Source organism: Oryx dammah, unplaced genomic scaffold, assembly GCF_014754425.2.
Source record: "Oryx dammah isolate SB20612 unplaced genomic scaffold, SCBI_Odam_1.1 HiC_scaffold_27, whole genome shotgun sequence".
NCBI lineage: Eukaryota > Metazoa > Chordata > Mammalia > Artiodactyla > Bovidae > Oryx > Oryx dammah.
Window position 1 is genome coordinate 44116629 of NW_024070211.1, and position 16069 is coordinate 44132697.

At 42.5% G+C, this 16069-nt stretch overlaps 2 protein-coding genes across 26 annotated transcripts in view; one reads left to right on the forward strand and one right to left on the reverse strand.

The window, feature by feature from the left end:
- RAPH1 (Ras association (RalGDS/AF-6) and pleckstrin homology domains 1) overlaps window positions 1–6927 on the forward strand; it is a 62143-nt gene extending 55216 nt beyond the window's left edge. The window contains exon 14 of the mRNA XM_040228733.1: window positions 7–6927. Within this exon, the coding sequence (XP_040084667.1) occupies window positions 7–1491 (1485 nt within the window). The 3' untranslated portion in view covers window positions 1492–6927. The remainder of the gene's footprint in view (window positions 1–6) is intronic.
- Window positions 4100–16069, reverse strand: part of ABI2 (abl interactor 2) — a 108120-nt gene continuing 96150 nt past the window's right edge. For 12 of the 25 annotated variants that reach the window (XM_040228756.1, XM_040228750.1, XM_040228746.1 and 9 more), the window contains one exon: window positions 7556–12062. In XM_040228756.1, coding sequence (XP_040084690.1) covers window positions 11887–12062 — 176 coding nt within the window. In that variant the 3' untranslated portion in view covers window positions 7556–11886. Of the gene's footprint in view, window positions 4307–7555; window positions 12063–16069 lie in introns of those variants that run through there. The other 13 variants (XM_040228753.1, XM_040228749.1, XM_040228747.1 and 10 more) reach the window with 2 other exon arrangements.

Consider the following 16069-nt stretch of genomic DNA (forward strand, 5'->3'; position numbering starts at 1 on the left):
CCCCAGGCCCCCCCCAAGCCCCTTGTGACCTTGCCCCCCCCAGCGAGCACCAAGACTGTGCCACCCGCAGTGACACAATCGTTGCCACCCACACCTACTCCGCCAGTCCCCCCAGTAAAAAAGCAGCCGGTTCTTCCTGTGTCTCACGTTCCACCCTCTCCCCCTGTTCCTCCGGGTCCGGTGCCCCCGCCCACGCTACCCAAGCAGCAGAGCTTCAGCGTAAAACCACCCCCCTCCCCCCTGTCCCCCGCGCCCTCCGTGGTGAAGCAGATAGCCAGCCAGTTCCCCCCACCTCCAGCCCCACCTCCCGCCGAGGGGCCGCCCTTAAAGCCTGCCTCGGTCAGCCTCGCCCCACAGTCCCCCCCTGCCGTGAAAGCAAAGCCCAAGTGGCAGCCCAGCTCCGTCCCTGTCCCTTCTCCGGACTTCCCCCCTCCTCCCCCAGAGAGCAGCCTGGTGTTTCCTCCTCCGCCCCCACCGCCACCCACCCCGGCCCCGCAGCCGCCGCCGCCGCCACCACCACCACCACCGCCGCCGCCGCCGCCAGCCACACCCACAGCGGCTCCTGCCCCCACCCCCGACAAAAGCAGCTCTCCCGGCAAAAAGACCAGTAAAACCTGCAGCCCCGGGGGAAAGAAACCGCCCCCGACCCCGCAGCGCAACTCCAGCATTAAGGCCAGCAGCTGTGCAGAGCACCCTGAGCCCAAGAAACCCTCAGTGGACAGTCTAATCAGCAAGTTCGCATCGCCAGCCGAACCCTCGGGGTCTCCCGGCAAGGAGACCCCACCACCTCCAGCAGCGCCCCCCAAGCCAGGAAAACTCCATCTTTCCGGAGTTAACCTTCCCGGGGTGCTCCAGCAAGGATGCCTGTCCGCGAAGGTGGCTGCGCTGAGTGGGCGCGGCAAGGACTCGGCGGTGGAGTTCCCTTCTCCTCCGTCCGATTCTGACTTCCCACCCCCTCCGCCGGAAACCGAGCTTCCTCTGCCCCCCATCGACATCCCAGCAGTGTTCTCAGGAAGCACCTCTCCAAAAGTGGCCGTTGTTAACCCGCAGCCGCAGCCGCAGCCCTGGTCCAAAACGTCGGTGAAGAAGGCCCCTCCGCCCACGCGACCCAAGCGGAATGATAGCACCCGCCTCACTCAAGCCGAGATCTCGGAGCAGCCAGCCACGGCCGCAGTCGTGCCGCAAGTGCCCACCTCGCCCAAGTCCAGCCTTAGTGTCCAGCCTGGCTTCCTGGCTGACCTCAACAGGACACTGCAGCGCAAGTCCATCACCCGGCACGGCTCGCTCTCCTCCTCCCGCGTGTCTAGAGCGGAACCCACAGCCACCATGGATGACATGGCATTGCCCCCGCCACCCCCCGAACTGCTTTCTGAGCAGCAGAAAGCCGCTTACGGAGGCAGTCATATATCAGGCTATGCAACGTTGCGGAGAGGACCGCCTCCCGCTCCCCCCAAGAGAGACCAGAACACCAAGCTCTCAAGAGATTGGTAGCTACCTTAGGATTTTATTTTCATGCTATCTGTAATCAGTTCTACAATCAGCTCACCTGATCATCTGTGAATTCAGGTGTTCAGAGCCTCCTGGTATGTCGTCGTTATTCAGGTAGTGTTCAGCTCTGTGTGTGTACACATGTGCGGGTACACACATAGCTATACATATATAGATAGGTAGCGTGTGTATGTATATATATATGTATACATATATCTATATGTATATATATAGCTGAAAGTGATTCTATTTATTCTCTCTCCTAATCTGGAAATGAGTTCTGTGTATTTTGGGTGGCAGCGGCATGGAAGGGGATATACGTCTTGTCCCTTATGATTTGTTATCATTTGGGTTGGACCAAAAACTTCAGACTTTAGAAATTTTATAAATGTCCATGTGCGGCCTTTCTGTGCATGTTGTGTATTATATATTAAGGATAGATGTATAATGTGCTATTTCTCAGTTTGAGAAGACAACCAGAATGTTTGGTGTATCTATGGGGCTTTTGTGTTTTTCTCCCCAGTTGGCTGAAGTTAGAACTGCTTGACACTTCATTTCTCTACATAGGGGCACTTTAATTAGGAATCAGTTTCACAGAATGGGTCATCGTGCAGTGTGGGGAAATTTTCAGACACTATCAGTGTGTGGTTGTGCATAGAAAACAGTAACCATGTGGTGTAACTAAACCATTCTAGCTGCAGTGCTGCTGCCACGACCCCACTGGGATCTAGAGCGTGCTGTCACAGGTAAGCTCGTTGCCTATATCACGTGGATAATCTAGTGCTGTTATCCTGTAGTTCTTTCTGTACTGTTGGGATCCTTCCCTTGAGCTTATGAAGCTCCATCAAGTTTGGTTTCACGATTCTTGCTTTGATTTATTGTAAGAGACTGTCCAACATGATACCCTCAGAATGCTCTGTCCCCTTGTCTTTCGGTCACCAGTTACCTCCTTATAGTGTGTGCTGTGAGTGGGTGTTGATATTAGATATCCATAGACAGCTGCTATATAAGATACTCACATCCTTTGTCCATTATGTTGCATCATTACAAAAAACAAAATCACTTTCTGAAATGTCTTTTTTTTTTTTGTATTGCTCTTTGAAGGGATGGATTAGAAAAGAGAAAACTGGCCCCTGTGCAGCTGTCATTAATTAGGTTTTTTGTAGCTGGTAATGTGGCATACAAAGAATTCACTTAAGTATGGGACTATCATAGAGGGAGGGGAGGAAATGAGTGTTTAGACGATTTCATCCATAGTGACCGGAGCACAGTAGGGTCCTTGCTTGTCGTAGCCCAGTTGTAGAGATTTGTCCAAGTGACCAGGTATTCTGATGGAGTCTGTAGTCCAAGGACAGTAGGTGACATTACGTACTATGCATATGCAGGTTGGTGTAACATGGAACATTGCTCTAAGGACACAGGCTTCACACTGTAGTTCGAGATGTTTCATTTTCCCCTCTGAATTTTCCTTGGTATTTGAGATATGTGTACTGACTTAGCAATTTGTGATGATAAATTGACCGTTAGGCCAATGTTAGAACTGCTGTTAAACGGGAGATTAAAAAGTACCTCCCCAGCAGTGGTAAGTCAGCACACCTTGTAATGAACATCTGTGCCTGTTGTGAATAGGGATCACCAGTGCAACTGCCAAAGTGTTTGACCCTATCTGTAAGGAAAAAGTGATGTCCAGAAAGTGGGACAGAGATGGTATATAATTCAAGAGTTAGCAAGATTGCGCTGTGTACACAGGATTTCTCACTCTGCAACAAAGTACTGCATCAGAGAAAGTGGAAAACCGCCCCCCCCATGGTCACATCTCCAGGATGTGATTGTACACTCCTGTTTATAGAGCAATAAGAATATATACCAGTGTGCATTTGTTATAGCCCTACTTCTTTAAAAGATACTTTAGATCTTTTTCAGTTCACCCAGTTTTATGTGCTTGATACTCTTAGGGTTATGAAGTGACCTTTACCATGTCTATATTCTTCATTTAAGCATGCACTGCGATTCGAGTACATTGGAGTATCACTGCCAGGCGCCACTGTGACTCATGAATGAAGTGACTCCCCAGTCTTCTGCCCACAGCTTTATCTTCTAAGAATCACCCTTATTTGTGAGATAGAGGACTTTTAAGACTCTGAATCCAATGGTGTAAACGTTTATCACTAGGGTTTTTTATTGTGATGGTGGTCTTTTATGTAAGGATGGACAGCTCTCCCTGAGGGAAGAAATCACGTTTCCTGTCTTCCTTCACTCCTGATGTGAGCCGTAAGAGCCAACCTTTTTTTTTTCAGCGGGGGATTTCCTGGGCCTTCTTGCTTGTGTCAGTCCTGACGGCAGCCATCCTGAACCGATGCTGCTTCTAGTGTCTCATTTTCCTGAAAGAGCAGATATCCTTTAGAATACCAGGGACACCGAGGAGAACACAGCCAGGGAGAGAAACTGTGTCACTGGCTTCGTGACTATTTGACAACAGTCTGTTGCCCTTTACATTTTTCCAAAGACAAAGAAGGCTATTTTTTTTTTTTCCTCTTTATGTGAAACAACTGAATCAAAAAAACCAAAATGATACTTTAAATATACTTCTAGTGTTTTACTCCCTGGGTTGTTGTTTTTTTTTAATTGGGATTTTTGTTGGGATGTGGTTTGGAGACTCCTGTTATCTGGGCTCTCCTCTTCCCTGGTGTGTTCAAGAAAAACACTGCCGGATAACACTGGTACTGTGCCTTCTTCCACTGCCTCCTGCTCAGCTCCTCTAACCCAGCAAGGCTTCTCCAGGTCAAGGAAGAAAGTCTCGTCAGTTGGCTTGGCTGGACTGAAAAATGAGTAGTATCCTGCTGTTGAGCGCAGTGCAGACAGGTGCCTGTTAAGAGCTAGTGACTTGCTAATCAGTGACATACTTAACTTGTGCCACAAAATTTCAAAATTGGATCCAACCTATGCTTAAAGTTTTGGCAACAACTCTGAAGGGCAGCAAAGCCTATTCTGTTAAAACATTAAGTTCATAGTTATGTTAGATTATTCTGTATTAAAGCTTGGCTTTTATTACCCAAATACATTTTTTCCTTAGCTGCTGTAGAATTCTGCTTTTGGAAAAAGTAACTACTCTTAAGGTTTACAGGTACCCACTTCACTGTAAATTGGGTGTTTTTTATTTCTGGGGCTTTTTAAGATAAGATTGCTGATTCTTCAGAAGTTACAGGAAACAGTTTTCATCAGAACATCTCAGAGGAATGTCCCACAGACTGTCCCACAGTCCTCGGACATCAAGGTGCTCCTTGCCCCCTGCTGGCATAGCCTGCTAAGGAAGGGCTGCGAACTGTCTCGGCAGTCCCATCTCCATGTAAGTTTACTTGCCACTAAAAGCAGTCTAAGGAGATCAAAAAGGTAAATAGAACTGGGGGGATCATGAAGAATAATTCCAATAGGTTAACAACTCTGAGGTCAAGGTTAATAGGAGCTGTGCATCCAGTTAAGAGTTTCAGAAGCTGCTATTCTGGGAGAATACAACTGCTAATAAGTTCATGTCAAGGATGTTAGGCTATAAGGAGCCTGAAAAAAAACTTCAGGTAATGGTCGGATTGATTTGACTATCAGGCCACTAACAGAATCCCTTGTCCCTTTTTCCCACAGTTAAAAGCAATTTGTTACACAAGGTGATTTTAAACAAGAAATTCTTTTCCTAGTTTCTATATTACCAAACTGTTTCATGTAGGTTTTATGTAGTTAACTTTAGAACTAACAATTTATAACTTATGTAATCTGATAACCTCACAGATTTTGTTTAAACCCATTAAAACTGTATGATCCTATGTGATTACAGGTGTAATGACTTCCTTTAAATAATGTGGATTTGTACATTTCTAAGAGGATGTTTATTTCTAAAAATCGTTTTAGGTTGCAAGAACCTTTTGGCACTTGAAGTTTTGTTTTATACACTTCACATTCTTTACATATAGCAAGTTATTCCTGACCCTATAGGAATGTTTGCCCACTCACAAAGTTGAGATTTGATCTATGGAGAGATGCAAATAGTACAGAATTAAGATTTATTTTCCTTTAAAAATTGAATGGAAGACTATTGTTATCTCTACTAGTCTCCCTCAAAGTAAACAAGTGTTCAGTTCTTAATTGTGCCCTTAGAAGGTCTATATGTATAAGAAATCTAAAATTTAGCTATAGAATACACTTGCTAAGTAAAAATAAGCTAAACACAATATACTTGATAAACATTTGAAGGAAATTGGTTTGCTCTTTGCTTGTTGAACTATAAACCATTTAGAAAACATCTGCTATATTTCCCAGTGCCTTGAACTCTCTTGGAGGAACAGCATAAAAAAATTTAACAAGCAAACTTTGAGGTGCTAATGAAAGAAGGAAGGTGTTTCTAGTTTGTGCAGAAACAGAAAAAGTGACTGTCTCACAAGAGATGGCTTCATCTACCTAATCAAGGTCTGGCTGCTTTCTACCAAAGACATTTAGAGAAGTGAGTCAGGTCAGGGTGATGGTGAATACTACATGTTTAAAAGATGGCCAAGTTCAGAATGAATGTTGAACATGGATGGCTATTAATACCAAGCTCATAATTGAAGCCTCAACCTCTTAAGCAGAACATGCTTGTGGCACTTAAACAAAATCTGCGTTCTGCACACTGTCCATTGCTTGTTGAGTTTATTGTAACCTAATACCAAAAACTGCCATTTTTCATGATTACCACCTCATATACTTCTACTTGTAAATAATTTCTTCTAGGGGAAAAAAAAGCATTAACTGGAATGTTTCAAATGACTTTGCTTAATTTTATTGTCAGCCACTAGTGAACTTTTATAGAAATGTACATTTAGAATATCAGCTTGTGTCAATGTCATAAAAGCATTGTTTACTGTTTTAAAGAAAAATTGCACATTTAACTGAGATTGCTCCCTTTCTTCCCATGTTTTTAAAAAAAAGGAGTAAAGGCTCAAGCTAACATCCAGGCTGTGGGAGCTTTGCCATAAATATATACAGTGTAGGAATATACCTTTTTAAAGCATGAAAAAGGCAAAAGGAACTGCATTAAAAGTACAGGATAGAGGACATTATTCAGATGATTATGCACAGCTCGGTAAAGATGAAGTTACAGTTTTTCTTTCAGCTTTGTTGCTATTATTTTCTTCTACTTAAAATGTACACTCATTTCATTATGTGCCTTGCTCCCTGATTGTGCTAAACCTATATATAGATATATATATATGAGAGAGATATTCAGTACTACTGATGTTTTTGTTCTACTGCTGGATTAAGTTATTTTCCAAGTTACTTTATTCTTGCCAAGTTACTGTCAGTAAACTATTGTAATGGCTTAGGACAGTAGTCATGGAGTCAGTGTACTTTACGTGTTTCCATTATGTCAACTTATCCAGTCCTTAATAAAAAGAATACATAGATTCATTTAAACATCTGAACTGTACTGGACTGTTTATGGATCGGCACCATAAGAACCTGGTTTTTCTGTTTATGTTGAAGTACCCAAGACAGACTGCAACACGCACACAGAGCGTAAACTAATTTGATATGTTCGACTCAAAATAACAAGATTTTTCCCCCTTTGAACAACAGTTAGGTAAGAACTTTTTGTTTGGAAGCCTTGGTATCACAATAATGTGTTGACTGCTGTGTCAAGGTATGTGTAAATGTAGATTTGAATGTATTTACAATCATGTTACCATTTACCAAATTAGGGCAAAAACAGAAGGTTTCCTTATATTAAAAGAACTGTATGTATTTGGTGAAAAGTAATCAAAACTTCAGGTTCATTTACAACAAAAATAAAGACAAAGTAGAGCAATAGGGAAGGATTTTCTGACACACTTCAGTTCGGTGGCTCAGTCGTGTCCAACTCTTTGCGACGCCATGGACTGCAGCAGGACTGCAGCAGGCCAGCACTTGTAACTTACCACCTAGTGATAAGGATTCTGGGCTTTCACTGGTATGGCTCGGGTTCACTCCCTGGTCAGGGAACTGAGATGCCGCATGGCATGGCCAAAAAGGTTACTTGCATAAATACGTTCACAAGACATTCGGATATACCTTGTAGGATTTTATTTAGGCCAAGTTCTTAGTACACAGCAACAATTAATTCCAAATACAGTTTCAAAATTAAAAAGTGAAATGTCCCCCCAACTTATCTGGAGGTGGTTTAACGGCACACACAAGAAACATTACTGGCAAGAGATGCTCCCTCAGGTTTTCCTACATCGTTTTTACTGAAGGCGTAACCCCAGCCCTCCCTCTGGGAGCTGTAAGCACAACTGGCCAGATCACAAATTGTTTACATTCTTTTCTGTAAACTATTTTGTTAAGAAAAAGATGCATGGACACAAAATATGGTAAAAACTGCTTTTCCATAGAATTCTAAAGTTTGCAAAAGACATTTCCATTTTAATGTGAAAATAAGCTTTTTGTCTGCTTTTTGTTTGATTTTTTACAAAAAAACCTCAAGATATTTAGCAAGGATCATTTATACACAGGCCCTGTCATTTTATTTGTCAATTTTTTTTTTTAAGTATGAGATTCTCAAATCGGAACAAAGCTCAGCACAAAATAAACTTAAGGTAATGAGCGCGTTGCCTCCATTCAAGAACTGTTTTCTAAGGCTCTCAGATAAGGCTGTGCTGCTCCTTCCAGTGCTGAGACACTGTACCATTTTAGCTACATACACCTAATGAAAAAGACCAGTTGTACTGAGTGTAGTTTCAAAAGGGTTAAAATGAAGATTACTTTTACTAATTAAGGCTGCACTCAATACACTCCTTTAAACAACACTTTGAATTGTATTAATTGAAACATAGTGTTAACTTTTCAAGTATCTTCCCGAAGACATCAAGTAGAACTTAAACATATAACACACTTAAGACAGTTGCAGAAAGAATACCAGGCGCTGAGTCAGGGATTCTATTGTTGTTAACTAGCTGTTACCTGAAATGAAACATCTAACCTCATCAGTAAAATGAGACTGAACTAAAATTTCTGAAATTTCGTCTAGCTCTAAAACTCTTAAGTAAATCATGTGAGGGAAATTATCACCTTAACACTGATCGGGAGTTTCTGGCCAAACAAGTTCAGAAGCAAACAGACGAAAAGTGACGCAGATCCCCATTCTTTCCCAGATGTGTCGACCACCTGCTAGCTCCTCCATCAAAGCCTTTTCAGAGAGAGCGGTGGCCTTCAGGTCATGCCATGCTCTCTCCAGAGGGGAAGAAAGGTAGTGAAAGAAAAAGTACCAGTTCTTAATGCAGAATGGTCGCCTGCTAAAAGAAAGGGAGCATAACAGGGTAAAAGCACACTACTATCGTCGTCATGCCTCTCGGAAATCCTAGTGATCGTGAGATTGCTGAGGAGCACAGCTGCAGTACAGAGACCACTGTGAAGGCAGAAAGGTCTCTCTGGCTGGGTAGTGAACAGCAACAGGAGGGGAAGAGGAGGGATGAAAATGTCTCACCAGTGACTCTTAGGAACACAGCAAAAGCAGCAGGTCCTTAATGCTGCGTGAGGAATAGCAGGGCCCCAGAGAAGAAAGCAAGCAAGTCGGCAAAAGACGGGAAACACTAGACCAGACACCTTAAAGGATTTCTATGTATGTCAAACAACAGGCTCAATCTCTCAAGTCTAGATTGACAAGATTTTGGTTTTCAATTTATTGCCTAGGTCATAAGGTCAACAAGAAAGTATGCTTTTGTTGAAATCCCCATGGCCTGTCCAATAGTAATACTTTTAAAAAGGGAACAACTTTTAAGTCACATCTCTCCCTCTTTTTTTTTTTTTAAAGGCAAAAGTGAGTGGACACAAGTCAAAAACACTTCAACAGGAAATGGACCTCCTCTAGCCCAATAAATTGGTTGCTTACTGGTCAGCAGATTTCATACCTGAATCACCTTTGCCACAATACTACGTAGCATGTAAAATTTCTGCACTCGTTTAGAATTCCTACCAACCATCTTATTTAAAAATGGGGTGAACTTACAATAAAACAAATACTACCCTCAGACTATTAATAACATGCAGCCTATGAAATATTAAAAGTCTCCAATGACTTTAAGCCTGGCCCATCATCATTACATAGTATCCTTCCAAAACAATATATAGAATTTAAACCTGTACAAACAAGGTAAAATATGCAGAAAATCCAACAGGTGTTGTTTTTAAAACAAAAAACTACACACACATTAGTACTAAAAAATATAGGGAAAATCGGCTGACCCATGGATCCCTGTGCTGCAGGTCTTCACCGGAATCTCAGCTCCCCAGTCCGGCAGGGGTCCCATGGGCAAGCTGACCACCACCACCTCTATGCACAGTTGCCTTCTGGGCTTCTGAAGGTGGGAGCTGTAGGAACTATTTGCTGGATTTTGAAATACCTTCTGCTTTATTAGTCCACTAAGCTTTCTCAGCAAAAAACTATTTAAATAACTTTGAACATCTAATTTCAAAACAGTTTTCCTAGTTACACACCAACACTAGGAAAAGTTTAACCTCTCCAAGTATAGTCTTGGTTGCATCCATAATGAAGCTGAAGGCTCAGAGGACACTCAAGGGCCATTACTTTGAAGGAAGACAGGGAATTGCAGGGAATTAAGGGTATCAAGGTGACCTAACAAAGTATGAAGTGTAATTTACAGTGTACTGGAGGCAAGTTAATGAAAACGAAATGCAGTGTCTGGGAAATCTTTGCTAACTTCAATGTGTAAGGAAAAAAAGCTGCAACTTTAAAACAAAAATCTTAAGGAAACACTGTATCTGGGTCTCAGTTACATGGTGATGAGTTTTGTGCTCTGGTCATAGATTCATAGGTAGAGTATTAGCTCTGTCTGCACTGTCTGAACTCCCTCACACCTACGACACTTGCTCACTTTTCATTCACGTTCCTCACCTGCACTGTCCTGTTCAAGGCCCGTGTCTGACATATACACAGCTGCCACCTCTCACCCTTCATCCAGCCCTGGGAGGTCACCTGGCAGAGCTCCCTGCTGGCCAGGCCACTGAGACTAGAAAGGACCCATGGCAGCTGTGGCCTGTGAGCTGGTGCCTCGTCACAGTATTCACCTGCCAAACAGCTAGGCCGCCTGGATTTTTTTTTTCAGTATCTATTACAGAAGAGATGACTAAAGTCATCTGCCTTCCAAACTCCACTGAATTCAAAGCTGTAATTGTGCAGATGAAAAAAAAAATAAAACTTGGATAAGCACTTGGCCTTATACCACTCATCCCACTATTCTTAATCTGAAATATAAGGTTCAGATTCTCACCAAGAGCAGCTACTGCAAAGGCCAATCACACAGAATCAGGGGAATAGTTATCTTCTCTAAGTGAGTAAACAAATTCAACAGTAGCTAACACTTGCCATTAATAACATTCAGAGAGCACAGGAGCAAGCCTTGTATTCCCAGTGACTCTCAAGAGAATTGAAAATAACTATTAAAAAAAAAAATTTGTTCCCTAAATAGTGAAAGAAGTAAAGAAATAGTTGGTCTGACCTCTAAGATCCTACTCTTCAAAACAGCACCTAAGGCCAGGGTTTAGGATGCCTCGTGAGCAAGGCACTTCTACCGTTCACCTCTCTAGAACCTTAGGAGCCTTCCTGTCTACCTCGGCACGCCCACCTGAGCTCGTGAAACCGGCTGCACCATCACCCCTGTGGGTACACTGCCATCAGCAGCAATGCAGTCTCACGCAGCAGCAGCAGCAGGACCAAACCACCCTCAGAATGGAGACTCAAATCGATCTCATAATCTACGAACTGAGAAACATGAAGGGATGCAAGTCAGCTCAACATTAACTTGTTCAGAGCACTCAAGTGCTGAGAAAATGCAGAATTTACAGTGCTGAAGAGGAAATAGGTCATCTGAAACAGTTACAAAAATGGTTATGTATGATACTTAAATATTGGTCCCCCCCCCATACAAGTGGAAGAAAGTGTGGGGCTGGGGCACGCACTGGGCCACGCGGCTAACCTTTAGCATAAGCACTGCATATCATCCAGTGCCACAGATTCCGCAGGAGGAGAAATCCCAAGGGTGTACAGTATTCCTGAGAAAGGTCCCAGATTTTTTTTCTGAATCAGTCTTAACCTGATTTGTTTCACATAGTTACACTGTTATACCTCTGATATATTCAGAAACCGTCACTTTATTTCAATCCAAACAGCTCAGCATAGTATAAGTGATGGCAGAAAGATCCATTTGTTCAAATTCAGCTTGCTTTTTTGTTTTAATACTGAGGGATAAACCAAAAAAAAAAAAAAAGGTAGCTTTTGTCATTTGTATCCTTCATTCATTTCACTGGAGGGGAATCCCCAGGGCCTTTCAATAATCTGGGAAGACCTGACTATTCCTGTGAGGGAGACAGCCCTGCTGAGCTTTACTCAGAATAATGCATGATAGACTCCACGTAATTCCCAGGAAAAAGCCCAGTCACTCCGTTCATAACTCCCTCATACCAACCATCGTCATTCTTCTTGATGACATAAATAATGGCTCCTTCCTGAAAGGACAGCTCATCTTCCTTGTCTTTTGTATAATCATAAATTGCCACAACTAGAGGAGGGAAAAAAAGGATATGAAAAAAGAATAACATTCATAGAAAGGTAGAACCAAGTAATGAATACCCTTTCCGAACTTCTACAACACATCAAAAACTGACTTTCTCAACACAGGACCCGCCCCTCCACCCAAGTTCATTGTCTAATACCCAGTCTCTACAGTGGAATTCCACGTTGAAATTAGGTTCAAAACTTCATAAATGGCAAAAAGTAGTATTTAGTCAAACTTACTGATCAGTCTATTGAGGAGATACACACAATCCCAGAATGGGGAAAGATGGCTGTTTCTTCAGTAGAGCTTGTGTTAAAGCACCATATTATGTAAAAGCACGTATCTTTAAACACTGGAATGATACTACAGCAATGAGATAAACTAGGAGAGGCCAGTGAGAAGATGAAATTGAGGGAGTAGCAGACTTAGGTCTCTCTTCTCACACTTTCAGAGCCTGTGCCTGTTAACTGAGGACAGTGACAATGTGTGAATGACGGGCACCTACCGTACATATTCTTCCAAAGCACATGCTGTATTATGCCACCAACTGAGCACCTCCACAGTAACAGACTGAAAGTGTTAAGCAAACTGAGATACCTGTGAGCTCTCCTATGATTTTCATTCTTTAAATAACTTGTTAACCAGGGCCTTTCAATGATTTCTCGGAAAATCTCAGGTTCTTAAGTATTACATTTTCCTCAGTGGTGTAATTAAATTGGGACACCCTATATTGGGCTTCCCCACTGCCTCAGATGGTAGAGGATCTGCCTGTAATGCAAGAGATCTAAGTTGATCCCCAGATAGAGCAGATCCCCTGGAGAAGAGAATGGCAACCCACCCCAGTATTCTTGCCTGGAGAATTCCATGGACAGGGGATCCTGGAGGGGAAGAATACCTGAGTGGGTAGCCATTCCCTTTACTAGTCTCCCTCAAACTAACCATTCTATAAAAAGATCTTCTGTACCTTCATTATGCCACTCAGAATTTCACTCAATAAAATCTCTATTTTGAGAAGCATATATTGACTGTTTCTTATGCAACCTTAATCCTAAACAAATAAGAAACAAACAAAAACAGGGACTTTTGAGATAGTAAAACTTGCTCCAGTTAACTTCAATTTCTGGCCTGCTTTAGTAAAAATTCAACAGCTTTCCTAAACTGAATATTTGCCACTAGAGTGACAGAGGATGCCAGAAAATACTTGAGCAGAAACTACAAACAGTTTGTGTGTATTTCTCAAAGTATAATCAAACACCTAAACAAATATAATTAAATGACATACAAGTTTAAAGAGAATACAAGATATGGAGAGTATTTAGTATTTCCAGTCAACTTAATTTTAACTTTTGTTTTTTTGGACTGATAACATTCCTGATGCTTACAGAAATGTAAACCCACTGAAAAGTAATTTAGAGGAAACTACCGCAAATCCTGTTAATTCCGCGCCTTCTGAATGTCTCAAACCCACGCTTTTCTCCATCGTCACAGTCAATGCCCTCATCCGTGCAGCAGACTCCAAACTGGAATACACGTATCACTAAGGGCACCTGAAGATTTTCTAAGCAGCATGAGTGACATGATCCTGCATCTAAATCTGATCTGCCTGGGACGATACCATCAGGCAAGCATCAGTCATAAAAGTTCTCATTTCCTGTTTATCTTTCTCCTACTTAAAACTATAGTGGTGCACTATGCTTAAGTACAGAAACACCCTGGGTGCCAAGGGCCAATCAAATTACCAGCATGGTATTAAGAAAGAGAATGACTCCCCAGAATACCCCACTTTTTCACAAGTGAGGTGGCTCCCATTCCTTTGCTTTCAACGACAGTTAGGGTAGACTTTAATGAGGTTATCAGATGACACACCGTACAAAACATAATTTTTAAAGGCAGAACATCAACTGACTTTTGGCAAACAACCCTGAAGGAGTTAAAAGAACTGAGTGACAGTGCTGCATGAAAAATACTTCCATTTGCATCTATTTATTTATGTGGACAACATTTGCGGCACCACTACCCCAGCTGAGGCCCTAATCTCTTGCTTAGAAAGATACCCAACCTGGTCTTTCCAACTCCTATTTTTCTTTCTTTCTAATGCACTCTACACTATTATCAAGTATCTTTTAAAAAAATTAAAATATAAGTACATGGGAACTTAGCATTAACCTACTTAAGATCTCCCACAATTTTCGTCTACTATCAGATTTTTCAAAAAGAAAAAAAATTCCAAACACCCTCATCCTGGTATTCAAGGCCTCCCAATATAACTATAACTTACTTCCCTTCCGGCACCCTTAGCTCACCCACTCCCTCCTTAAAATTCACCAGGGCCCCAGGCACAGGACATTACTCACCATGCCCTTTCAACTCAGAGGATTCTCTCTGACTGGATGGCCCTTCATCTCTCTCCTCCGCCTGAGAAACTCACACTCAGCATTCAAAGCACATCACGCATGCCATGTTCACTGAGGAGCGTTTCTGGGCTCCTCAGAATGAGAGGCGCAAATTCATTCTTGGACAATCATTAATGGAGCATCCATTCTGATTTTTACAGATACAAAGATGAATAAGACGAGGGACTGTCACAAGTCTTGTAAGAACAGAAATGCTACCTGATAAATCATATACTGTTTATGCTTCTGCCAAGAAGTTCTGTCACTGAGTCATTTTGTCACAAATAATTTAACACCAGTAAAAATCGAGCCAAGACTCGATCCCAGGTCTGTCAGAGTTCAAGCTTAAGACAATGTTAAAAATGTGGGCTCAGGAGTTATGCTGTCAAGTTTAGATCCCAGCTACACCACTAACCATTTTACAGAACATATTCCACTTTCCTAAGCTGCAATGGCACCCCATTCCAGTACTCTTGCCTGGAAAATCCCACGGACGGAGGAGCCTGGCATAGACCCTGCCGTCTATGGGGTCACACAGAGTCGGACACGACTGAAGCGACCTAGCAGCAGCAGCAAGATGCTTTTTACTCAGCTATATAATGGGTATTATAATAATCTAGATAGCATACTGAAAAGCAGAGACATTACTTTGCCAACAAAGGTCCGTCTAGTCAAGGCTATGGTTTTTCCAGTGGTCATGTGTGGATGTGAGAGTTGGACTGTGAAGAAAGCTGAGTGCCAAAGAATTGACGCTTTTGAACTGTGGTGTTGGAGAAGACTCGAGAGTCTCCTGGACTGCAAGGAGATCCAACCAGTCCATTCTGAAGGAGATCAGCCCTGGGATTTGTTTGGAAGGAATGATGCTGAAGCTGAAACTCCAGTACTTTGGCCACCTCATGCAAAGAGTTGACTCATTGGAAAAGACTCTGATGCTGAGAGGGATTGGGGGCAGGAGGAGAAGGGGACGACAGAGGAGGAGATGGCTGGATGGCATCACTGACTCGATGGATGCAACTCTGAACTCTGGGAGTTGGTGATGGACAGGGAGGCCTGGCGTGCTGCAATTCATGGGGTCGCAAAGAGTTGGACACGACTGAGCGACTGAACTGAACCGAATACCTCAAAGCACTGTTACATTAAATGAGGCAATGCACATATGTATGTGTAGCCCAGGGCCTTGTACATAGTAAACATTCAATATAAATGTTAGCCCTTTTAATTATTAACTATTGTGATATACTACCTCTAACATATTTTCTGTTATATAACATTATAAATTATTCTGAACCTCGGTTTTCTAGTTTGCAAAATGGGGAGACTAACTGTCTCATATTAATAAGTTTTGCATTACGCCAATAAATACAAGAAAATGTATTTTCTCTCCCCATGTTCAACCAAGATACTTATATATACAAGTTATCTCCACTTAGGATAAACCTATGCAGTGGTGCTCAACCTTGAAGTTATCTGAGGAACCTTAAAAAATTCTGATGCCTGGGTCCTCTGTCCACAGACTGATTTAATAGATCTGGAAGTGAGGACACATTAAACACTCCCAAGGTGACCTTAAATGCAGGCACAGGTGAGAGCCAGGACTAAGTCTACGAATTTTGCTAA